The 25,240-nt window shown below is 40.0% G+C and overlaps 1 protein-coding gene across 1 annotated transcript in view; it reads left to right on the plus strand.

The window, feature by feature from the left end:
• TRANK1 (tetratricopeptide repeat and ankyrin repeat containing 1) overlaps positions 1-23,079 on the plus strand; it is a 57,537-nt gene extending 34,458 nt beyond the window's left edge. Inside the window, 12 exon segments of the mRNA XM_052793135.1 lie at positions 205-404; positions 880-1,017; positions 4,695-4,835; positions 5,522-5,678; positions 6,836-6,924; positions 11,071-11,174; positions 12,819-12,951; positions 14,417-14,562; positions 16,320-17,943; positions 17,945-19,397; positions 20,858-20,959; positions 22,206-23,079. Coding sequence (XP_052649095.1) covers positions 205-404; positions 880-1,017; positions 4,695-4,835; positions 5,522-5,678; positions 6,836-6,924; positions 11,071-11,174; positions 12,819-12,951; positions 14,417-14,562; positions 16,320-17,943; positions 17,945-19,397; positions 20,858-20,959; positions 22,206-22,318 — 4,400 coding nt within the window. The 3' untranslated portion in view covers positions 22,319-23,079.
• The last annotated feature ends 2,161 nt before the right edge of the window (positions 23,080-25,240 follow it).

The following is a 25,240-nucleotide window of genomic DNA, read 5'->3' on the forward strand; positions in this document are numbered from 1 at the left end:
TTTTGGTCTTTCCAGGCCCAAGAATGAGGCCACTCAAAATGGCAGAAACAAAGTGGACCTTACAGCTTCTCTCTTCTCTTGATCAGTGTTTTTGTCATGATTTTCTTGATTTCAACATTCTAACAAAATCTTTTAAAAGTGTGTTTGCGAGAGTGTATTAGACAGTCAGACTGAAGTTTAAAGTCTCTGTTCTGCTTATTACAGGTATTCTCCGTTTAGCATCTGGGGTGGTTGATTTGCTTCAGCATTATTTCCCAGAATCTTTTGATCGGCTTCCTAAGGACTGCGGTCTCTTTGATGGACCGAAACCTACGGTCTTGGAGTCCTGCAGTGTTAGTGACCTAGCAATTCTGCTGAGGGGCAACAAAAGGAAAACACAGCCCATTGAATTTGGAGCGCATCAGGTTTGTTTTTCTTGGGTATATGGCTTTTTGCAGATTCTTCCAGCTCTATTTCTAAATCATCATTTTATATGGACTGCCCACAACTTTCTTTTTTAAGCCCATGTATCTCACTGATAAATTATGCATTTTAAACTTAGAAACCTTTATTGTGTTGGTTTCTGTTTCTTCTTAATACACGTCTGGCTCTTTCTGTTCTTTTTTGCATCAGGTGTGGCCTGTCCCATTCCTCTCTAACTCCAAATTTACTGACACCAGATCTACAGCTGTCTGCACATACCACGCATTTGTCAGTCTTCTGGTGGCAGCTTTGTGACCTTTTTTGCGGAGTGTGCTGGAATGTCCAAGTTAAATGTTGCCTGATTTTGAGAAGGCTCTTGCATTATCATGACATGTTTGTATGCTTTCTCTATGCAACTGTTACCTTTTTTTTTTTTGCTTCCTAATATGTTCTTTTTATTAATGTATTTTGTGACAGGTGGTATTAGTGGCAAATGAAACTGCAAAGGAGAAGATACCCGAGGAACTTAGTTTAGCACTTGTACTGACAGTTTATGAAGCAAAGGGCTTGGAATTTGATGATGTACTCCTTTACAACTTTTTCACAGACTCAGAGGTATATAATTCTTAGCCATTTTCTGCATTTTTTCATTTTTTCTTAAGTCTTGATTTTACACGTGGTCTAATTGGCTTTAAGCTGGTGAAGGATTCCCTGTTTCCTCTGAAGATGGGTGGTTGCATCACAGTAGAAAACAGGGCTCATAGGTTTATGAATTGAGACCGTCTTCCCTTAGTGCTGCATTTTCCTTCAGGTTGGCTATTGCAATTTAAGGGAGAGCCTTGGGGTTCACACAGCAGTTCATGCACGCATGCACACACACACACTTCTGCTGCATACCAAGACTACACTAGCTTATGGCATGTCCCTCCTGGCTGCTCCCTATTCAGGTCAGAACAGTCGGTGGAGGGACACTCCATCACCCTCTCATACTCTTTACCTTATACTGGAGTTCTGGGTCCCAAAAAAGCACCTTAGACCCCTTGCTTTGCATCAGCACAAAATTGTAAACCAATTATGTTTAGAATCAAATAGTGTGTGTATGTGGTTGAGGAGGGGGAGGAGCGTGCTCTGTAGCCATCCACAACTTAGCTCCAGAAAACTCATTCTGGCCTAGCTCAGGAGTTGTCAGGAAACTTGAGAAGGTCCCACAGTCTATAGCGGAGACCATCGCCCATAGAATGGCCTCAGATAAAGATGACTTTCTTTCCTGGAGGTGTTGTGTTTTGTATTTCTTATGTACTCCCTTTTCCCCCTTTGTGGTTGTCTGCGGAGCTCAGACCCTGTCTCTCCAGGGTTTCCTGTAACTCCAGACCTGGCAGGGGTGCGGTCCGCGAGGCTCCTTGCAAAGAGCTATCAACCACAGCAGCCTCCCTGTTGTTGCTGGAGCATCACTGAGCGCCTCTCACCCCACTCCCGCCCCCAGCCAGGCAGCAGGCAGCATCCCTACTGAACATGCCTGCAGAGACTCGAGAATGCCCACTACTTAGTTGCTCTGCAATTAAACATTCAGTGTGAACATCTCTGCCTCTAGCCCTCAAAACAGTGTCTCAGATATGGTTGTCAACAGATGAAAACCACAGGAAAACTGAGGGCAGCTTACTGGTGGCTTTTTGTGGAGCTTAGTGGACGTTATGTGATGAGGGCAGAAGGAAGGAGCTTGAGGTAAATGACCTTGTATCTGTCTGAGATTCGGGGACAGTACAATACTGGCTGTCATGGTAGATTTCTCAAAAGTTGATTTGGTTTTGGTGATGCAAGTTGTACTCAGAAAAAACAGTGAACCGTTTATCAGAATTTAGCAAAATCAGTTTAACAGAGTTGAGTTGTGTAGAGCATTTTAACCTAGACTAATGTATGTCAGGCCTGGAGAACTGTTTTCATACAATTCTTTTGTTTTCCTGCGAGTCCCAAGAAACTGAGTTGATTTGAGCAGTTAAACAAGCAGGCAAGAAAGCAGCTCACCCTGAGGTTTTCTGGTTTTGAAAAGCTGAATGTGTGAACTGTTGTAAACACAGCAAGTGTGGCTGTGTGCTGTTTGTAATGTGTTGGGTTTTCTTTTTATTGGGCTTGAAAATGAGATTTGAAATGAGCCTTGTTTCAAGAAGCAGATTTGAATGAAGAATCTAAAAGCAAGAAAAACCCAAACCCCCAAAACCCAGCAAGCTGTTGACCAAAACGATACCAGTAGCTGGCTGTTATTTTGTAATCTATGACAGGCTTAGGAATGGTTTGATTGATGATTTATTGCAATCTTAACTTCAAAATACATTTTTCAAGAAAAGTTTCCTACATTTTTTTCCCCATAGGAAGACAGTTAACCTGTATCAGGTTGCTTAAAGCTCTGAACTCCATAGATTAAAAAAGAAGCTGCTTCAGCCTTATTATGAGTATTTTTCATTTTGTCAGAAACTTGGCACTATGTAATCAGGTTTCAATTAAATACCAAAAAGGGGAAAAAATGAACATAACAAAATATACTTAGGATTTTCTGGGTTGTTAGTTTTGTGGGGGTTCAGGAACCTGCATAATGGTGTGATCAGGAGCTGGCATTTGTTACATGGCATGAGAGTGCACACCACCAATCTGCCGCCACACTTAACATATATTTAAGTATGTCTGTGCATATCTATAGACATTTCTCAGATGTACACATGTCAGAGTCCAGTATTCTCTGACCAGGCTTTTTTAGATGTTCCCCATGAGCGGGTTTTTGCTCATCTCTGAGCATTCTTCCAAGGGGGTGTGTTGGCAGATGCCATTCTGCTCCCTGGCTCAGACCAGCACTAGTGATTACTGGTGTTGCACAGTGACCTTAATACATTAATCGCATGAATCACCAGCCCTCTTGCCTGGGCACCATGAGGGTGAGAATATATGCCTGTATGGGATACTGGTGGGTCCACCTCCATGGCTTCAACCCCTTTGTTTTGTCCATGGGCTCTACCACGTCATGGCTTACACAAGCGCTAGTGATGACTTGCAAGCCAAAGATGATGTCTCAAATGTCCCTCTTGTTAATCCACTGCCTTTTCCTGCCAAGGTGAATGATCTGGTCCCTGTTCAGAGAACTGCCTTGTCAGTGCACCAGGCAAAGGACAGCAACCACTTGGCTCTGTTTGTCTGGATCCTCCTTGCTCCAAGTCTCCTTGGCGCTACAGTGACAAGGAGGTTGGTGAGTTGTGCGCCAGCTGGTCTGTAACTCACCGAGCTTCTAGTGCCAAGGAGACTTGGTGGCTGCCCATCCTGACCTACAGGCTAAGATCAATCCAACATGTTTTAGATAGCAGATCTTAGCATGACAGATTGCAACTCATGAGCATTATCCCACCACCATTTACCTTTCACCCTGCCCCAAGCTGGCAGGGAGCTGCCTGGTCCAGCAGTCAGTGCACCCCCACAGTGAGTCTGCCTGTTGCAGTACTGGGGTTTGTAGGAGAATCCCTGGCCCTAGGACTAAACCTTGAGCCTCATCCATGGTGAGGGTAACCTGATTTCCTCCTTTTCCCCATAGGTGGGCCATGTAGGGGTGTATCTTCAAGTTGAAAATGTATAGTTCACCCAAGGAGGTTTTCATGTTTAATATCAAATTTAGTTATTTGATATATTAGGCAATGCATGTGATTTGGATTTAGAAGAGTGATATAGCAGTATCCCTTAATCAGAAGGCAAGCATAATATAACAATGGCAATATACAGCGGAATCACAATACAAACGTGATTCCCATTAGCGGTTCCTATGTGCTCCACCATCATGATGCTGGGTATCCCCAGTCCCCGGGAAGTAATACAGAGCTTGAAGCCAGCTCAAGCCAGTTGCACTCTTCCAGGTGTTTGTTTGTTGCTCAGTTTTTACACATTCTGTTGGACTGAGCCATGTATTCATTTTCCCCCACGTTGGTCTGGGCGGCTCAGGAGGACATTACTCTCTACTAGCTATTTTAGGGAAAGTTGTTTATTCAACTTGATGACCACCTGGTACAGACATGTATCTCAAACAAAGGTTACCCTAGAGTCCCACTAGCGTTGAGATGAAGTTCAGCTTTGTTGATGAAAATTGGTGGTTATTCTTTACATTCTTCCCTGAGGTAATTTTTTTCCCCCACTCATTTCCTCTGAGCCTTCTTCAGTTGTGGGGATGCATTGGTCGATCACAACATAAGACCTTATCTTTTGCATATGTGGTTAGTAGTGATTGCTGCACACGAGTAAACCTCATTCTCTTGACATTTTAGGCTAGTAAAGAATGGAAGATAATTTCTTCTTATACTCCTCATTCGGATGTGCAAGTAGGAAGCAAATTGCTAATCGAAATGCCTTTAGAGGATGCTACTGGTATGCAGAAAAGAACTCCTTTTAATGTAGAAATGTACAAGGTGAGTTTTTGGTAACACTGGGAATAGGATGAACTAAATTCTTAAATCTTAAAAGTAGGGAAATTTCTTCAAGAAATCCTTTCATCCTGTAGTTCTGTGTTTATTGAGGTTGCTTTATCTTTTTGGTAGTTGTTCGCATTTGTATAATATAATCTTGATTTTGAAAGATAAGAGGTTTTTTGCAAATATAATTTGATAACAGAACAAAAACTATCTGTAATAGACAGGTGTATTTACAGAACAGCTGTGGTTAAAGCAAATAGCAATCAGCCTGTCAATATTTATTATTACTTCAGTCTCATTTTGGATCGGTGTCACTCTTAAAATTATGAAACTTCTTAGAATCTAGTGAGTCAGATTTTTTCAGGATTGTATGGTAAAAAATGAATAATTATATGTGCAAGTGATTAGAAGGAAAAAGGACTGTCACACCTACAGCTGCTAGATTTGCTGTAGCAGTAGTTGCTCGCAAATTAGCTGGACAATAGTTTATGTAATTGAAAAATCACATATTTAATATTTAGACTTGCTTACTTAAAGATACTTTCTTATTTCTTATTCATTCTGTATATATTAGCTGTTTTCTTATAACTGCAGAGTATGTTTCTTTCTAACAATTTAGCTCATCTGGCATTTCATTTATTTTATTTCAGTGTGTTGATTTTTTTTTTGTTGTTCTGCTTCAGATGCTGAATGGAGAACTAAAGCAATTGTATACTGCCGTTACAAGGGCCAGAGTCAATCTTTGGATTTTCGATGAAGACAGTGATAAACGGGCTCCAGCTTTTAAGTATTTCATCAAAAGAGAATTTGTTCAGGTTGTCAAAGCAGATGAAAAGAAAGGTAAAGTTATGCTAAAACAAGACTCAAACAGGACAGTCTACTCAGCTTTTAGGCTGTATAATAAAGAAGGTTAAATTCCTTCGTCCTTCTAACAGTCTGCATCGATAACTGCCCTCGCAAATTTCCACTGATTTCAGTGGGTCTTATTTCTTTTGTCTGTAAAGGTCAGTTGTATATGTTAATACAAAACTTCATTGCTAATTCATTAATATAAGTTTTCCTGCTGTCGCAGGAGAAGAGTCAGAGATCATTCAGACAGATCTGATCTAGTAGTTAGTTTATTGAGTTCTAACCAGTAAATTTAGGTATGTAAAATATTTAATAAGTACAGATGGATTGGCAGTCAATACTCTACTGTTTACTACATTTAAAGTTAGTATGGGATACAAAAATTGTCACATAAGCTTACTATACATACCTTAAATGTTACATGCATGCAAAAATGTCACTTACCAACCTGTCGATGCCTGCTGTCAGGTAAGGGATCGCTCACACTCGAGGGGTAACCCTACCTGAGAGGTGTCCCTACTCAACAGGACATCACTGCCACTCAGCCAGCCAGAGCTCAACGGACCGTGATGGGTGCAGATATTTATAGCATAAAGTGGTTGATTTGTAGTCAGATTTTCTGCTGTGTTTATACAGTTTCAGCCACTTACCATCCCAGTCTCCAGCCAAACTGGGGTTTTTTTGTTTGTTTTGATGGTGTGTTCTCACTGATAGCCTCACACAATAGGGTTAACTAATAGGCCTACTTGCTGAGCATCTGCCTGGACCAAAGTTCAGTTAGTTTGAACAGGAGGAGTGCATCTGTCACATCTGCACAGTAATGAAGGCTGTTCATGGAAAACCGTCCCAGCTAAAAGAGATTTATCAAATGAAAGAATTTGGTTTCTATAAAGGCAGTGGATTTACTCAAAGTTTTGTCCAAAAAACAAGCATGATTTTTAAAGGTCTTTCAAAACCAAACTCAATTTGTTGATTTTCAGTGCTGATTGAGAAGGATAAAATGTATTTAACTAATAGTTACCATTACTGATGTGAGCACAATTCTTAGAGTTTGGAGCATTATGAAATGTTAATGCTTAGTTTTGGTACGTAAGTGGTTTCTGTGGTTTATCCATTCTAACATAAAATGATTACCCCTGACCTTCTAGACTTAGATGACAGCATGTTTGCTAAAACTTCAACTCCAGAAGAATGGATTGCACAGGGAGACTACTATGCTAAACATCAGTTCTGGGAGGTAAGAGCATATCTTTATCTGAAATAAGGGTTCTTGTCTATTCTGAAACCTTTTTTTTTTGTTTTTTGGTTTTTTCTTTGCATCTATAAAATTATCTGTATACCTTCAGTTGCTCTGTAGCAGTCTTAGTTTGTGGTTTGTAGTTGTGTAGGTGTCTACAGACTACTTGTAAATGACTTGCAAGAAGTAAGCAGGGAGAGCAAGCCTATTGTCTGTAATCTTAAATTCACTGCTTCGAAATTTGAAGTTCAATGAGGGAAAAACATTTTAATGTGCATGAACGAAAAATGGTTGGAAAAAACAATGATTAGCAACAACTGGCATTGACTGGAATTCATGAATCTAAACCACGTGCTTGACAATATCATTACACATTACTGCAGGAAAATGAAAGCATTTCTTGGAAGTATATTGATTTGGGTGATGATCTCAGAGCCCTTTTATGGTTTTTTGGACAGTAATTAGGGATGGGTACAAAACACATTAAGGAACAGCATGTAAGAACCAAGGGAGCACTAAGAAGACCACAGAAAGAGTAGCAAAATGATGGTTTCATTCCCTCACTATTTAAAGAACATAGAGATTTTACAGTCTTTTATTTCCTAAATTGATAGTTAATACAATCCAGATATGGGATGACACTTAATGGAATGGAAGCAAAACCCAGTCAGGACAACACCACCAATGAATTATTCTGCAAAGAATTAAGGGATATCTCCAGACCAACTGCCCTTGTCCTTATGGGTGATTTTAACTTCTCAGACATCAACTGGGAAGCCAGCATTGATTTGGGACAGACAGCAACTGGGAATACCATACAATGGACACAAACAGGTGCAGGAAATTTCTGGAGCACACTGAAGATAACTTCGTGGTGCAGGTACTAAGGGAGCTGACTAGGAAAGGTGCCCTTCTAGATTTGTTGTTTGTAAACAGAGAGGGACTCGTGGGCAAAGTGGTGATTGTTGGCTGTCTTGGTCACAGTGACCACAAAGTAGTTGAGTTTTAAATTGTTGGTGATAGGAGAGAAACTGCCAGCAAAACTTTGACCCTGGATATGGGGAGAGCAGACTTTGGGCTGCTCAAGGAGCTAGTTAGTAAGGTCACCTGGGAATCTGCTTTTGAAGATCTTGAGGTCTATGAATGCTGGTCACTTTTTAAGAGCCATCTCTTAAGAGCACGGGAGCAGGCAATTCCAAAGCATCGGCAGTCAAGCAAGTGAGGCAGAAGGCCAGCTTAGCTGAGCAGGGATCTTATTCTAGAACTTAGGCAGAAACGGAAAGTGTATGGACATTGGAAGGAAGGACAGGTGGCACGGGAGGACTACTGAGATGCTGTTTGGCACCTGTAGGGAGAAAATTCATGCCGCCAAAGCTTGACTAGAGCTCAAGCTGGCCAGCACTGTGAAGGATAACAAAAAGGGCTTTTTTTAAATACATTAACAGTGAAAGGAGGATCAGAGATAACATTGGTCCATTACTTGATGAGGTCAGTCACCTAACAAATAGGGACATAGACAAAGCAGAGACGTTTAATGCCTTCTTCACCTCTGTCTTTAACACCGATGGTGGGCCCTGGGACTCCTGGAGCCCTGTGTTGCAAGATTGTGACTGGGGGGATGATAAACTCCCAGCTGACTGAACTTGTTTGAGACTTGCTGCTCCAGCTGGATGCACATAAGTTTATGGGACCCGATGGGATTCATTCCAGGGTACTGAAACAGCTGGCTGATTTTATTGCGGGACCTCTCTCCATTATTTTTCAACAGTCTGGGAGTCTGGAGAGGTCCCAATCGACTGGAAGCTAGCAAATGTTGTCCCAATTTTCAAGAAGGGTAAGAAGGAAGACCCTGGTGTCTCAGTCTCACTTCAGTGCCTGGTAAAATTCTGGGAGTTACTGAAAAACACTTGAGAGACAGTGCAGTCATTGGTCATAGCCAGCACAGGTTCATGAGGGGAAAGTCCTACTTAACCAACTACTTAATTAACCAACCTACTTAATTTCTTTTTATGACAAGGTCACGCATCTAGCTGACCAAGGGAAGCTAGTAGATGTGGTGGGTTTGGATTTTAGCAAAGCTTTTGATACTGTCTCTCGCAGTATCCTTCTGGACAAAATGTCCAGCACAGAGCTAGACAAGTCCATAATATGTTGGGTGAGCAATTGGCTGATGGGTCAGGCTCAAAGAGTTATAGTAAATGGGGTTATATCAGGCTGGTGGCCAGTCACCAGGGCTCAATTTTAGGTGCAGTGCTCTTTAATGTTTTTATAAATGATCTGGACAAAGGAATTGAATGTACATTAAGTAAGTTTGCCAAACAATACTAAACTAGGAGGAGCAGTGGACTCCCTCGAGGGTAGAGAGGCCTTACAGAGAGATCTGGATAGACTAGAGAGCTGGGCAATCACGAACTGTATGAAATTTAGCAAGAGCAAGTGCCAGATTCTGCACCTGGAATGGGGTAATCCTGGTTATACATACAAATTGAGGGACGAGAGGCTGGAGAGCAGCCCTGAGGAAAGAGATCTGGGGGTTTGGGTTGATGGCAAGTTGAATATGAGTTAACAGTGTGCCCTGGCATGGCAGCAAAAAGGACCAGCCATGTCCTGCAGTGCATCAAGCACAGTGTAGCTAGGCAGGCAAGGGAGGTGATTGTCCCACTCTACATTCCACTGGCGCAGCCCCAGCTCGAGTACTGCATGCAGTTTTGAGTGCCTCAGTATAAGAAGGACATTAAACTATTAGAGTGTGTCCAGAGGAGGGTGACGAAGGTGGTGAAAGGTCTCAAGGGCAAGACTTAGGCGGAGCAGCTGAGGTCACTTGATTTGTTCAGCTTGGAGAAGAGAAGGCTGAGGGGTGACCTCATTGCAGTCTACAGCTTCCTTACGGGGAGGGGGGGCAGTGGAGGGGGAGGTGCTGATCCTCCTCCCTCTGGTGACCAGTGATAGGACACAAGGAAATGGAATGAAGCTGCATCAGGGGAAGTTCAGATTGGACATTAGGAAAAGGTTCTTCACTAAGAAGGTGGTTGGTCATGGGAAAAGGCTCCCCAGGGAAGTGGTCACAGCACCAAGCCTATCAGAGTTCAAGGAGCGTCTGGACGATGCTCTCAGTCATATGGTTTAGTTTTAAGTAAGGAGGAGCAGGGAGTTGGACTTGATGATCCTTGTGAGTCCCTTCCAACTTGAGATATTTTGTGAGTCTATGAAATAAAATTTTGGATGCCTTTTGATCATGGCAGAAGGAAAGCTTCCATTTTTTGCTGATAGCAACATATAATTTTTTGTATGGAAAATAGATATTTATAACAAGGCAAAATCAAAATAATCACCTGCCACTATACAGACAGTCTTTATCTCCCCTTGGAAAAAAAAAGGCAATTTCCTAAATGGACAGAAAAGTGTTAAGATAAAAAACACACAGCTGAAAAAATTTAATCTTGAAATCTGAAATGTATTAGCTGCATTATCTGCTGTTCTCTTTTCTTTATAACCCTGATCTTTGCTTATCATTGGTACATTAAGAAGAAATTATCTGGTGAATTTGGCAGTTCTAAGAGTGGCTTGCAATATGCAATTTCCAAACAGAAGCAAATACTAAATTAATGGATAGAATAAAGAAATAATGGTGTTGCAGAATGAGCAAGGTGATAATGAAGCAAACCTTGCTAGGAGCATGGTAACTCCTGCTGATTCCCTTTAGCTTATCACAGAAAGGGCCTGATATGGTAAAAACACGAATAAATGTTCCATGCTTTTCGATTTAACTTTGCATACATTGGTTTTCCTAACTTTTATTAATAGAATTTATGTGGTAGATGCCTGGTGACTTACCAATTAATGGTTTAGGCCATCATTCAAATTGCATGTGCTATTTGTTCTATCAGCCTACCAGGAATTTTGCTTTCACTACTTCCATGTAAAACATTGTAATTAAAATTCTAATTTAGTCACATGTGGACTGACTTTAAAGCCTTTCTTTTTGTCCTAAAAATACACTGCAATGTTTTACCTTTTCCTTCTTCCAGGCACCCTGCCAGTCTTTCTATTTTCCATTACAGTGACTGTAAAATAAAGTGTTGCTTTTATGTGATAAGCCATGGGCTGGATGCACATGTGTGAATGCTGTGTATGATTTCACCCCAGGTGGCAGCCAAATGTTACCAAAAGGGAGGAGCAGCTGAGAAGTCAAAACTGGCCCTGGCACACGATGCTGTTCTCAAAGTGCACTCAAAGAAAAGCAGCCCCAGGTAAGTGTAAACACAGATGAACGAGTGTCATTCTGCAGTGCCAGACCTCATGGGTGTGTGCAGGGGAAGATTCCCACCACAGTTGTGGGACCAGACTGGAGACATCGGAGAACCACACAGGCGAGGTGTCTTCACCTCTTTGTGGGCGGCAGAAGGGATTTAAGAAATTGGAAAGTCTAGCACAGCTCCAACAGGATCTGGGGCATTGCTCCCTTTGGGGAGTAGTGAAAGCAGTTGTATGCCATAGGCTGTCCAAACCAAATGTGGCCCTTGAAAGGGCTTACTGGTTATGTGAGAGAAAAGCAACAGGATTTGCATTACCTCAAGAAGCTTTATATTCTTAGATATAGATAGAAGAGCATATGCCATCAGCAGTGCTCAACTCCAGTTAATCCCACTGCATATTCATTTAACAAAGAAGAAGGAATGGTGTTGTACATTTGGGAAGAAAAGCTGCTAACAAAAAGTGAGCTTTGAGGCAAAATTGGTGTTAGAGTCAATCTAAATTAAACAAGCAGAACTAGCTCTGAACCAAAGGGCAGTTTTAAAGGGACAGATTGTGAGATGAATCATTTAGTTCATGCTGTCAGCTGGGCAAAATAGCTGAAGGGTTTGACAAGGGAGAAAGTTTGCCGTTTCCTGAAGAGGCTGAAAAACTGTTTGGGACTTGTCTCAAATAGGACAGGAAAAAACTTTATGGCGAGTACTCTAGACCTAAGTGAATTAATTCATGTTCATGCTGGGGAGGCCAAAAACTAGCAGTGATAGCACAGTGGGTAAGGAATGACTAGAGCAGAGGAAGCTAGCACTCAAAGGAGAAGGGGGAAGGTCTGGAGAAATGTTATTACTGGAGTTAATCAAGGTTTTACCTTTTTTAATTACCTGTTTTATATTAGTGACCTGGCTAGAAGTATAAGGATACTCATGAAATTTCATGATCATAGAGAGTTTGTTGATGGGACTGAAAAAACTTTTTTTCAGTCTGTAAGCTGGGGTGCTTGTCAACTGGGTAAAATTTGAGGAGAAGAAATTGGGTATGTTGGGATGTGTTAAGCTGACAGAACATATGTAATAATGAAGCTGTGAAAGTGGCATTTTTTTTTTAGTAGATGTATTAATGCTGGTGTACAAAGCATAAGTAAGATTCCTGTGTGCTCTATGATATGAAATGCTCTCTACAGTTCTGATCCTCCAGGCTCAAGGATGATGAATTCAGAATAGGTCTGGAAAGAAAACAGACGTGCTGCGATGATACCGGAAAGGCTGGGCTTGTTTAGTTATATAGAACAAAGGCTGAGAACAAATTTGATTGTTGTCTTTAATGGCATTGGGGCTAAACAGCAGAAAGGAAGAAGGAGAAAGTTAAGCTAGAAAAGAGAAGCAGCACAAAACCACACTAGTATACTTTAGTTTGAGAATTTAAAAAAAAAAACAAAAACAAAAAAGGTTTTTACTGCCAGAGCAGCTTGATTCTGGAACAGACTTCTGGACAGAACAGTGTCAGCCCAAAATATAACTAATTTTGAAGTTAGTGAACTAATGAAGAAGAACACTTGATGTCAGTGCTGGTTGGATTCAGTGACAGATAATGTGATACTAAAGCTAATTTGGATGTAAGCGGTAATTTTCTCTTACTTTCTACAGGGAAAAACAGATGGAATATATGACATTGGCTAAAACTTACTTGGAATGTGGAGAACCAAAACTATCACTAAAATGTCTGTTTCAGTCAAAGGAGTTCCGGCTTTGTGCAGAACTGTGTAGAAAGTTAGGAAAGGTATTATATCCTCTAAACTATCCTCTCCTTACCACTTTCCTTTTCCTACAGCTTTTTTTCCCCTCATACTACTCATAAGGTAATAGTACTTTTCTGTGACATGGTAGTAGCTGAACTAAAACAGCTCTTTAAGCTGGGCTGTTCAAGAGGAGGCATTTGTCACAGAAGAGAAAGGAAGAGGACAATGATGCAATTACTCAGTCTAGGTTTATTTCTTTGGCTTTGCTCAGATGTCACCATCAGTCATTTCTGCTTTGCAGTCGAAAGTTAATCAATGACTGATTTCATGAAACTTAAGCTGTTACTTCATTCAATACTCTGATGATACTGAAACTTCACTGATGACAGCCATCTAAATGAAACCTTGAAACTTGCAAGGGTTAAGTAATGTACTAACAATTTTCTAAGTGTATGATGATATTTAACATTTTTTATTTGCAGGGCACTTCCACTACAAGAATGTAAAGTAATTGTTCCCAAATATTTAAGATACAAGGTTAGGGTTCCCGTTCTGCATCCATAACTGTTTTACTTTAATCCTGTGGATTCTGAGAAATTTGAAAGTCAACAGAAGTGTGTGTGGTGTTTTTTAACAACAGGCAGAGCTGGGTGAATAAAAAGTACTTTGGAAATCCTGTATAATACCTTTAATTTTGCATTCTAGTTTTTCGGACACAAATATTTTGAAGGCTTTTTTAAAATCTGTTCAGTTTTGATGACGGTTACTGTCGTGGTTTAACCCCAGCCAGCAACTAAGCACCACGCAGCCACTCACTCGCTACCCCCCCCACCCAGTGGGATGGGGGAGAAAATTGGGAAAAGAAGTAAAACTCGTGGGTTGAGATAAGAACGGTTTAATAGAACAGAGAAGAAGAAACTGATAATGATGATGATAACACTAATAAAATGACAACAGCAATAATAAAAGGATTGGAATGTACAAATGATGCGCAGTGCAATTGCTCACCACCCGCCGATCGACACCCAGCTAGTCCCCGAGCAGCGATCCCCCGCCCCACTCCCCCCAGTTTGTACACTAGATGTGGTGTCACATGGTATGGAATACCCCGTTGGCCAGTTTGGGTGAGGTGCCCTGGCTGTATCCCCTCCCAACTTCTTGTGCCCCTCCAGCTTTCTCGCTGGCTGGGCATGAGAAGCTGAAAAATCCTTGACTCTAAGCACTACTTAGCAACAACAGAAAACATCAGTGTTATCAACATTCTTCACATACTGAACTCAAAACATAGCACTGTACCATCTACTAGGAAGACAATTAACTCTATCCCAGCTGAAACTAGGACAGTTACTTTAATATGTATTTGATTATATTCAGATACTTTAATTACATTTTATCAAAGTGTGTGTCTCTGAGACACCTACATGATGGAATTACTAAATTTGTTCTGTTCCTGTAGTTTTGACTATTTAGAGCACTTCAGTTTCATTACTGACTTCTACATTGCAGATGAAAGATGCTGCAGTTTACTATCAGAAAAGCCAGTGCTACAAAGAAGCATCTGAATGTTATGAACAAATTGAGGAGTTTGATCTGGCAATTAAAATGTATTGTCAGGAAGAACTCTATGAAGAGGCAGCAAAGGCAGTTGAAAGGTATGTCTTCCAAGATGGTATTGGAATATAATTCTCTTTTCCATTTCAAGATTCAGCGTAATACAGCTGGCTCACCATAAAATTTTCACAAGAGTCTTGGCTGGTGACTTTGTTTTACATGAAGTTAACTTTGTCAGAATTCTCACTTGGGTAATGATAACATGGTGAAAAGCATTGTACTGTATTCACAGCTGGAGCAGTGACTAGCTTCATTTTCCTGGGAATTTTTTCCAGTCTGTATTACTAGTCACGCAAGGTGTCCTTCAGCCAGCCCCCTGAACTAGGTTCTCATGGTAAATATGACAAAAACATTTAATGGAAGTATTAAGTACTTATCTTTTAAGGGTGAAATAGTAATGGATTTAGCCAGTTAGTCACTGACTTCTGTAGGATTATAACCATTAGATGTATGGTATATAATGCAGCAGTCGTTGTGGCAAATGAACTATTTGTCTCTCAAAATCTCTAACTTAAGAGCAAGGAATAGTAATTTAAATGAGCAGCTTGCGCTGCCTGACAGTTTCTTGGTCCCACTCTCTGGGGTGAACTTTTCTGTACCATCCCCCCTGTACTGGCTCAGGGCAGTTAAGAACTGCCTTGCACTATGCTTGATAAACTGATTTTATTAGTATCTTTTTGACAAAACTTTGCATCTGGCATCATCCCTGTGACCTCATTAGCACATTATTGCGTAAAAGGTTAATTTATTGGCCACACCCTTCTTTACACCTAAATTGATTGATGACTTTTAAAGAATATGTACACCAATTAGAATTCTAGCAAGACCTACAGTTACACACCTTCACTGAAATCCTTTGTGAAGTGCCTTTAGTAATGGCAACTTTTTTTGGAAGGATTAAAGCTTGTTAAGTATGTAGAGATAGTTTGATCAAAAAGTTCAAGCATTAAAGTCACCTTACCAACTAACGATTTTTTAAGTCAGCATCCCCAAATCATTCATGCAAATTCTTCAACATAGGTAGAAAAATCTACACTCCCACGTATATCATGAAAAAGGTGATAATAAAAGGCTAATGATAATTTACTCACCCATCAGGAAAAAATTACTCATTCTCAGCATGCAGGAGAGAATACTTTTGCAAGATGGGCTTAGGGCATATCTTAATAATTTCATGTCAGCCAATAATAATTAATAACTGAGTCTTTTAAAGTGCACGTTTTGAAAGATGCAACCAGGTACTTTGCTCAGGCACTCGGTAAGCAGCAAAGTATATGTAGATACACATGACAGAATTGAAAGAGTTCTCTAAACTGACCGGTTTATGTAAATTTTACATAATATTATCTATATTGGCCCATGGAGAATTAATTGAAATTCACATTTATTTCATTCTGGCTTCTCTTCGTGTAAACAACCATTCTATATTGAGGCTAACTTTAATAAACAGAAGATTATCACTGGCAAAATGTGATTAAAATAATTAGTACAGTGATTTGACAGCGTGGAGAAAGATTCACTAATGCCATAAACCTTGTGATCTTTTTTGTACCAGAAGTTTTAATGATTTTGCTTCAGACAGCCTTATGCTGTAACTAAATTCTTTCCCTAGATCTTTTAAGATGTTGTGATTGTTTTTTGCATGACAGACATATCATTTGAAATAGTTCGCCTTTTTGAAGGAAGGGCTTCTGGGGGCAGCTATTTGTTTAGTGTTTTAGGGGCTTTTTAAAAATGCAGTGGTTTTTTGCCTAGGTTAGTCATCTATGGTAGTAAATTGATGTATCTATTATTTCAGATATGAAGAGATGTTAAATACAAAAGGACAAATGGTTTCCAAACTCTCATGTACAGCAAATCAGTTGTATTTGGAAGCAGCTGCAAAGTACCTGAGTATGAACAGAACTGAGGAAATGATGCAAGTCCTCTCAAAACTTGATATAGAGGATCAGCTTGAGTTTCTGAAGTCTCGTGGATGCTTGCGCCAAACAGCAGACTTGCTGAAAAGGGAAGGTCGAGAGGAAGAAGCTGCAAAGTTAATGAAACAACACGGATTTGCTCTGGAAGCAGCCAACCTTACAGCTATAAAAGAATTTCGTGCATTGTGTTTGCTTGCTGCAGCACGTGCCGGTGTGACTCGCTGTTCAGAATCGGACCTAGTGGACTTGGAGGTCATCCTGAGAGAAGCCCTCGAACTTTGTGAACAAACTGAGCAGAAGTCTGGCATTGCTGAGGCTGTGTTTTTGCAGGGAACTCTGAAGGGAGACTTCGCAAAGCTGAGCAACGCATACTGTCAGTTCCTATCTCTGAATCACTCTGCTGGTGCAGTTGAAGCTCTCTTTGCATTATCTCGCTGCAGCACTCATAACCAGAACATCCTCTTTATGGCAACGCGTGGCTTAATGGCTCTTCTGAGTCTGGTTAGGGGTTTGAAGAAAGCAGCCACCAATGCAGAGAAAGATATGGTGAAGTCATGCTTTGCTTATTTTGGGATTGTCCCAACAGGTGACAGTTGCCAGGTGTCTCAAAATGAAGCTGAACCCATTCTCAAGTTTTTGCCAGACAAGCCAAGTCTAAAAGAGAGGAAGACAAAAGGTGATTTCTCAGTAAGCACAGAGGAGGTAAAATCAGCTTTGAAGCAGCACTTGTTAAGCAGGTTGTGCTCTATCACCCATGTGTTACTGAACAGGCATTACCCTGGTATTTGTATGAAGTTCATTGCTGGCTTGAACTGTGAAGATAAAACCTGTGAGGATTACCATAAGCCCTTGTTGCGCCATGAAGCAAAGACAATATTTCAGTGTAAAATGCATCTGGTGGCAATAAACGGACTGCTGTTGGAAGCCACACGCACTTTCCCTAAAGAGCTACTGAATCAGTGCAAAAGCTTTGATGATATTTTGACTGCTGACAAATATGCATCGTGTAAAGCCCTCCTAGAAATGTTTTTTCCTAATCATTTTCATTTGAGAATACTGTCTGAGAACCCAAAGGCATGCAAAGAAATACTGGAATTCAGTAACATTATTTCCAAACCCTGTAGAGCAGTGTTGAAGGAGTACATCACATTTAAGTTTAAAAATGAAGACACTGCAGCCAGAAGAGAATCAACTGACTTGTGGCTAAGTGCCATGCAAGTTTTCATCTTATCTTCAGGATATCCTGAGGAATTTGAGAAACTTCTTTTTAAGGAAGAGGATGATTATAACAAAGAGCTAAACTTTGCGTTGTCAAAGGCAAAAAACTCCCCAAAGAGTAAAGGCCAAGGAGGAAAGGCCAAAGGAATAGAGGGCAGACATGGTATGTTGCTGCCTGACAAAAATGCCGAAAATGCGGGAAGAACGCACTTGTGCTTCATTCGACTTCTTGAAAATTCACTTGAGCAATTCTATGTTCATAAGAACCCGGAAAACTGTAAAAGGTTTTTTTTTCCGTTTTATGAATGTCCTGGTCAAGAAATGCACAAGATACCTGATTCCAAGCATAGGAAACACGGTGATGTTGTTGGAATTCCAGTATATGCTCTGTTGTGCTGTCCTGATGCGTCTCTCCAAGAACATTACTCTCTGCTTTCCGAAGAGTTACATTGCTCTCATTCATTACTGGGAGTTTTTGTTCAGAAGCAAGGACCATAACAAAGAACTTAGAGACACATTTTCTATTATACAGGAGTATAGACCAAAGGATGCATATGTAGCTGTACAGAATTTCAGATTTCATCTCTGTTATCTAGCAGAAGTTTTGTGTGGAGTTCATGGAAAGTTCAATGTCCTTCTGGATGCTTTCGAGGATCCTGATTGCATAACTTCAGGGGAGGCTGAGCGGACCGTAGTGCTGTGCTTAGTGATGTTACTGAATGCTGACCAGGTACAGAACTCTAGATATAGATCCCTCTTACGCCACCACTTCCCTGAAATCAAGGTGATGCTGAAATCAATGAGAAAAGGCTCTCCCTCTAAAGTGCCTGAAAGATTGCTAAGGGTTGTGGAACAAGTGAGTGATGCTACACACGTAAGAGAAATCGCTGCAGGCCTGCAAGAGCTGCTGACAGAGCGAGATGCAGAGTACTTGGTTGACTGCCGATGGAAGTGGGACTCTGCATACACTCAGGGGCATCCACCCATACGGGGCATCCTGTATGAAACCATAAACCTTGACAGGTTTATGACCTCTTTGGATAAGACAGAATACACTGATGAGCTAGAAAAGGAACTTGAAAGGGTTCATTGCTTAGAGGACCAAAAGGATCCCCTGGAAGTCATTGCACTCAGCAAGCAACAGAAGCAAGAGCAGAAAGCATCTGCTCAACGCCAGCTGCGTCGTGTCTTCCATTTCGTTTTTCTATGCATGAAGTGGAAAAGGAAGGCCTGCTCCAAAGCTGAGCCTGTTGCAATGGAAGGAGAGGAATTTTTATCAGAGATCTTCAAAAAAGCAGATATTGACCAAACCCAGTGTGACCTCTGTGGAGTCAGATTTATCCAGAGCTCTGAGAACTATTTCAGCCGGTCAGAAAACATGGAGGCAGACACTTCTGAAGCTGTGACACCAACAGAGATCAGCGGGGAAGAAAAGTTGCATGCAGAAGGAAATGCAGTTTCTGTGGCCAGTGAGGCTTACGTAGAGCACAGAAACACAGATGAACACAGAAATAATAATGTTGCCTACAAATACTATGCCGACTTTTTTAGAAGAAAGATAGATCCAATAATATATGATGGACTGGAAGTAGTGGAGGCCATTACAGAAAAGACTTACACCCGAGACTACTTAGCATATAAAGAAGGTTCCAACTTACGCCAGAGAAAAATCAAAGAAAATATTAAGAAGATTTCAGATGTGGTAGAGGAAATCTATGAGAGAAAAGCCTGGGCTAAAGGTAGGACCTTTCCAGTTTTCTTTTAAACAATTTAGGATGTCATTTGTGGCCAAGCTTCTAGACCTGACAAAGTTCCATTTGAAAATCTTAGTGTGGTCAAGGGAAAGGTGTGTCCAGGTATTTCAGGTAGCTGAGGAAAAGAAGAACTAAGAGAGTTGAAAATATTAAAAAATATTTTCTCACCTGTTCCAAACACAAAGTAATACATCAGATAGTACGGGTAAAGTGAATACTGTTTCGTACTTACTTAGTTCTGCCAGCTATAGTAATTTGGATATGTAGGGCTAGAGTGTTACGAATACTTGGAGTCTTTGGTTAAGGATATCTCTGACTAGTCTGCCCTTGAACTTGTAATTTTGCTAGGGCTGAATAAAAGTGGATACTTAACTACAAATCTGTGGGGTGTCAGGCACTCAAAGGCAACCCTGGTATTATAAAGTCCAGTAAACTATGGTACTTAAGAGATACATATTTTGATATTTGATTTTTTTTTTCCCTTCATAAGCTTAAAGCATTATTCTATGCTGATTTTTGCAAGTGAAATTGAACCACTGAATGAGTGGCCTAGGAGCAAAATTGTTTGGGGTACTTGCTGTGGGAAAGTGACATCTTAAATCAAAACACTGTCACTGGCTTTAGTTGTAGAAATCCACCAACCCTGTCAAGTTGTCTCTTTGCCTGTGATATCTGACAGTAGCGAAAAACTGTGATATTTGATATGTTCATCTGCTCTGATCAGTGAAATAAGTTAAATTTGTAACTAAATCGTGGTATTCATCTTTATCTTTATCTTTACTCCTAGTGAAAAGCTTTTACATATGGATGAACTCCATAAAGTTTTGCTTATTATTTAGTTGGCTTTAGGGTCAATGAACCATGATGGTGATGAATATGATAGATGTAGTAGGCTTAATTAGGTAATAGTTGATTTTGTTATGACAATTGCTTGATGAATGTTACCTTGTTTTTCCACTCAGTGAAAATATATTTACAGAAATTATTTGCCTTTGAGATTACTTTTTCCTCACTTTATAACAAGCATTTTTCAGGTCCTTAATGGTGCAGTTAAGCAAGGGCAGCAACATTTTGGGTCCATGTTTTACTTTGACTCATATAATTTCGGAGGGGCAATGAAAGCCAGGAACTTTAGTACCCAAACCAGATAAACCAGAATGTTTGCAGGAGTTTCAGGTATACCTTAAAAGGGACAGCACAAGGATGGAGAGCTTCTCCTCTCGTAGTGCTAGTAATGTTCATTGGAATGGGGAGTAATACATACAGCATCGTCATCCCCAGTAGTGAATTTGCCTGCCTGTGAGATCACTGGTGGCTGAGACTTCTTGCTTTGCAGCATCGTCATACAACACAGCTCTGTGTAACTTGGTTTTGTGCTTGGCTTTTAGCCACTGTCCATCTCTCCACTAGTGTTCTTACAGAATGTTAATTGTGCTCCATTTCAGCTGAAGAAATAATAACCAAACATGCCAACAAATTGGTTGCCACCATTGATGAGGCTCATAAGTGGCTGAAGAAAATGGACTCTCACAGGATAAAAGAAGAAGGTATGTTTTCAAATTACACAGGTTTCTGTGCCCCCTAGAGATCACTGTTCCGTAACGGTCTCTTAGCATCACTTTAGTCTCCAAGTCAGCAGTGTTGTGGATATTCACTTAGCCTCTAGGCAACGAGAAACGGGAACCTCCATCGGGGCACTCTGGAAAACATGCGTTAACCAGTCCTTCCTCAGTGGCTCTCTAAAACAGAGCATGAGCCTCGAAGCTGGTTACAGGGTGGCGAGAATGGAGCAAGCCACCTCCCCGGCCCTCAGTGGATCCCAGCCTGCATAAAGTATGCGTGCGTTTGTGCACACAGGCACGCACAGATGCACACGTAACTGTGGTTCAAGTGCAGTCTTCAGAATAGAAACTTGGGGGGGGGGGGGACAGAAGAGAAGCTATCTTCATCTTCACCAATAAGACAGTGCTGTTTCTTAACTCTGCTGCAGCAGTGCATTTATGGGCAGTGTGGATCCAAGTTCTCGGAAACTAGCTTCCTAACAGAACTAATCCTTAGCTTGTTTTTAAGAGTTCTGTGGAAAAATATTATATGCAGTTGGTTTTCTTTTGTTTTCACTTCCATTTCACTTGGTTTCACACTAAAAGTGACATACATTGATGCAGTCTATTGCATCACAGACCTCTGAGGACAAGTTTAAGCCTTCATTGTGCCTACTGGTATGTTTAGGTTTAAGCACATATTTAGGTGGTGGGATTGCAACAGTTGCGTAAAAAGGCAGCAATGAAGTGATCCGGCTTACAAATTGCACTATATGTAAAGCATTAAAGTAGCTCTATTTTAGAAAATTTGATTGTGATAAAGTCTTGTGTTAACACTGTCTTATTCCAAGAACGATATAGTTAATAAGACTACACAGGAGCGCTCTCATAGTCTCACAAGCAACAATACAGTCTGTCCTTCAAGTCAGTAAGCAAATGTATTTTCTGCTGAATCTGAACCTTGAGAGAGGAGAGACATACTTCTTAAAAAAGTCAAAAGCAGTAACAATAGAAACAGATTTTCAGTGTAAAAATTAATTATGAGCGCAGCAAGTGGCTTAGCAGTCTCTGCTTCCTAGCAGAGCTCTTAAGCACATTGTCATATTAAGCCCAATACTTCTGAAACATGATTATACACACATGAAGGTATATTGCTGACATATAAAATAGCAATGACATAGCTTGTCATATTATTAAGAGGAAAAGGTGTTGGGGTTTTCCATTCTGCATTAATTTCTTGTTTTCAATATAGGCTTCGTGCATGACAGAGACTTGGAAAATGAAGTGGAAGATGAAAGCATGACTTTTGAAGAACTTGTCTATAAAAAACCCTCAAGAAAAAAAGGAAGATGTGGGAAATGGTAATGAGAAAAAATATGCAGGATTAAAAAATTGTTAAAAAGAAAAATAGAGGGATGGGGTCAGAAATGGGAAGAGTCTGAAGAAAAAGAGCAACTTAGGCTATTTTTTGTATCATTTGTATTGTGTCAGAATAATTATCTATGTGGTGATGATGTAATTGTTAAAACATATCACATGACAAATTTCCTTTCAAACCTATGTGGTAGCTTGAGAGTAACAGAAAGCCAAAGAAGCAAACAAGTAGAAAAAATAATAATGTTTCTGCCTTATCTCAGGGGTACTTTTCCAGTCTTCCTTTTCTTCTTCCCTGTTAATTTACATCATCATTCTTCTGAGCTGGAATACTCAGAAAAATAGTTTCTGTGTTTTTAGTTTCTCTGATTTTGAGAGGTTTTAACTGGTGTTTTTAGGCTACCACTGTAAACCTGCTGTGTTCTGAGTCTTGTTATGTTTGGAAATTTTTGAGTCTTCAGGTGAGATACTTAGAGTATCTCTCTTTTCTATTTTTATAGACAAGGACAGTAATTTCTAAACATGTCTTTTTGACAGTGTTCATACTTCTAATTAGATAGGTATGAAAGTTATGGATTGTCTTCTATTTGATCAAGTTTTGATATAAATGTTACCTGTACATATTGAAATACAGATAATCTTTCTTTAAAAGACTATTAGACATTTTAAGTGTTTTGTAAGTTTTAATTGATAAAAGGCTTTTTGTAATGTATAATAACATTTTTATAAAACCTGTAAGATTTTTAAAATCACTTGATCTTGTCTTATTTTTTGAACACTTTCTGAAAGCTGTATGTGACTGACTGCATGAGTGAGATTTACAAGTTGGGTCCAGAGTATCAGTTCATACTGACACAGTTTTACTTCTGGGATTTCAATGTTGCCAACATACTGTAGTCTCCTTTAGCAACCTTTTAAATTAATGCATTTGCATGTTAAACATAATTAGAGTATTATTTAGTTGTTGAAATGTTTTGTCTTGAAAAGGGAGCCACTTTATACACATAACAAACTGTTTGAATAATTACGTTTTGCCAAAAACTTAGTAACTTGTTATTATGCTCAATGTTGTGGAAGTGGGATCCTTTACATGGGTAAAAATGAAATGCTACTGTAGAATAGAGCAACGTGGGCAGCAGTAATAGTTATCTATTTCACTGTAATTGCTTTTGTCTGCCAGAAGACTCTTTACTAAGTGCTGCTTCTTAAAGAAGCCTTGTTGCTTAAGCAAGCGTCTAGAAGATTAAAAACGTGCATTGATGAAATGTACTGCTAGTCACTTGCACTGTATAGAAATCAAGAATTAAGAAAGTTGGATCATTATTTGGCTTTGTTTTCTATAATTATGTGTATTTTGCATTTGAGATTACTCCAGGAAGCTTTCCTGTTTAATTTCTCGGCTTGAGTATTTACATTTGCGGCAGTAAATGCTACCTAAACTTTTTAAGAACAATTACAATTTAGAAATCCTTGCTGGCCACAGTTTAAAGATCTAGTGATCATACTTTTTCTTTCTCTTTATGCGAAAAATGAAGCTTTAAAAACATTATTGCAAAACACCAAGCAAAGAGAAAGCAACAAAGGAGAAGTAAGAACAGAAGTATATTGCATCGAGAAGTTCATCTTGGGTACATTTCCATAGGTACAGGGACATATGATCCTTGGTATGGTTCTGTACACACCACTGGTCATTCTCTGACTTTGAGTCAGCACTCCCAGATGGAACTTAATTTCAATAGCATCTGAAGTACTGACTGTTAGTCAAAATTAATGGCAATTCAAATTTCAGGGCTTGTGGTTTCAGAGCTATATTAGGCCAAGATTTCAGTAATGTTCAAGCAGAGATGGGAAGTGTAGTTGGATCTCCAGTCCAGTATCAGTGCTTAAAGGGTTTTTTCCTCTATGATGGTATGCATAAATAGACATAAACGTTTCTTTTCCATGGCAGGCTCTTCAGATAATAATGATCTGTGTACATTAATCCTATTTGAATGTTTAATTGGCAAAAAGGGATTGCCCAGATATACCCTGGGGTTTTTTGCTGTTTATTTAAAAATTTTTCTCACCCCTGGTGGAAGCTCCAGTGTTCTGGCACCAGCTAATGCCTTTGACTCAAAGGGCTTAGGAGCTATGACAGGTGCCTTGGTACGTGTGAGATGCGTATTGCACTGAAACCTTGGAACTGAGTAGTGGATGCAGGCTGTCAAGCTAATCCGCCCACTTCTGCCTGTCTAAGCCATGTTGAGTTGAAAAGAATTTAGAAAAGGCTTCAAAAGCACAGAAGCTGGTGACTTAAAATCTCGCTCCCTGGTGATACAAAAATGACACCTAAATGAGAAAGAAGAATGAACTGTTTACTGTAGTTGGAAGACAGGGGTGTGGTCTAAAAGATGACAATTCTCCAAATTCCAAAATCCTCCAGAAAAAAATTGCTTGCTTGCTAGAACCTCATATTAATATAAAGGACTGTGTGGTAAGTGATAGGTACTTTCCACCTTTTTCCTTTATTCCTCTTAAAAGCATTGTTTCATAGTATTGCCCACAGTTTATTCCAAAACACTTTCCTAACAATTAGCTGTTACAAACTCTGACTCAGCGAAACATTTAAACGCTCAATGTTTTTTTGCTTTCATTCCTAAAGGGAAGCCCTTTGCCTTTATGCTCACTGAAAACCTAGGAGGGAAGAAATTGTCTTATCTCAGTGTAAATAACATAAAAGGTTTTCCTGCTGGCAATCCCCATGACATGATTTGCTGAAAACCGATTATGAAGCACCCTTCCTTATATGAAAGGGGGCCACAGCCATTGCTGCTGAGCTTCTACCTTTGTGGTTGGAGCATTCAGTTTTCATGAAAACCTTCACACCTGCACTTACTAAAGTGTCTCCGGGTCTTGCTGTGTATTAGATTTATG

This window comes from Harpia harpyja, chromosome 1 (assembly GCF_026419915.1).
Source record: "Harpia harpyja isolate bHarHar1 chromosome 1, bHarHar1 primary haplotype, whole genome shotgun sequence".
NCBI lineage: Eukaryota > Metazoa > Chordata > Aves > Accipitriformes > Accipitridae > Harpia > Harpia harpyja.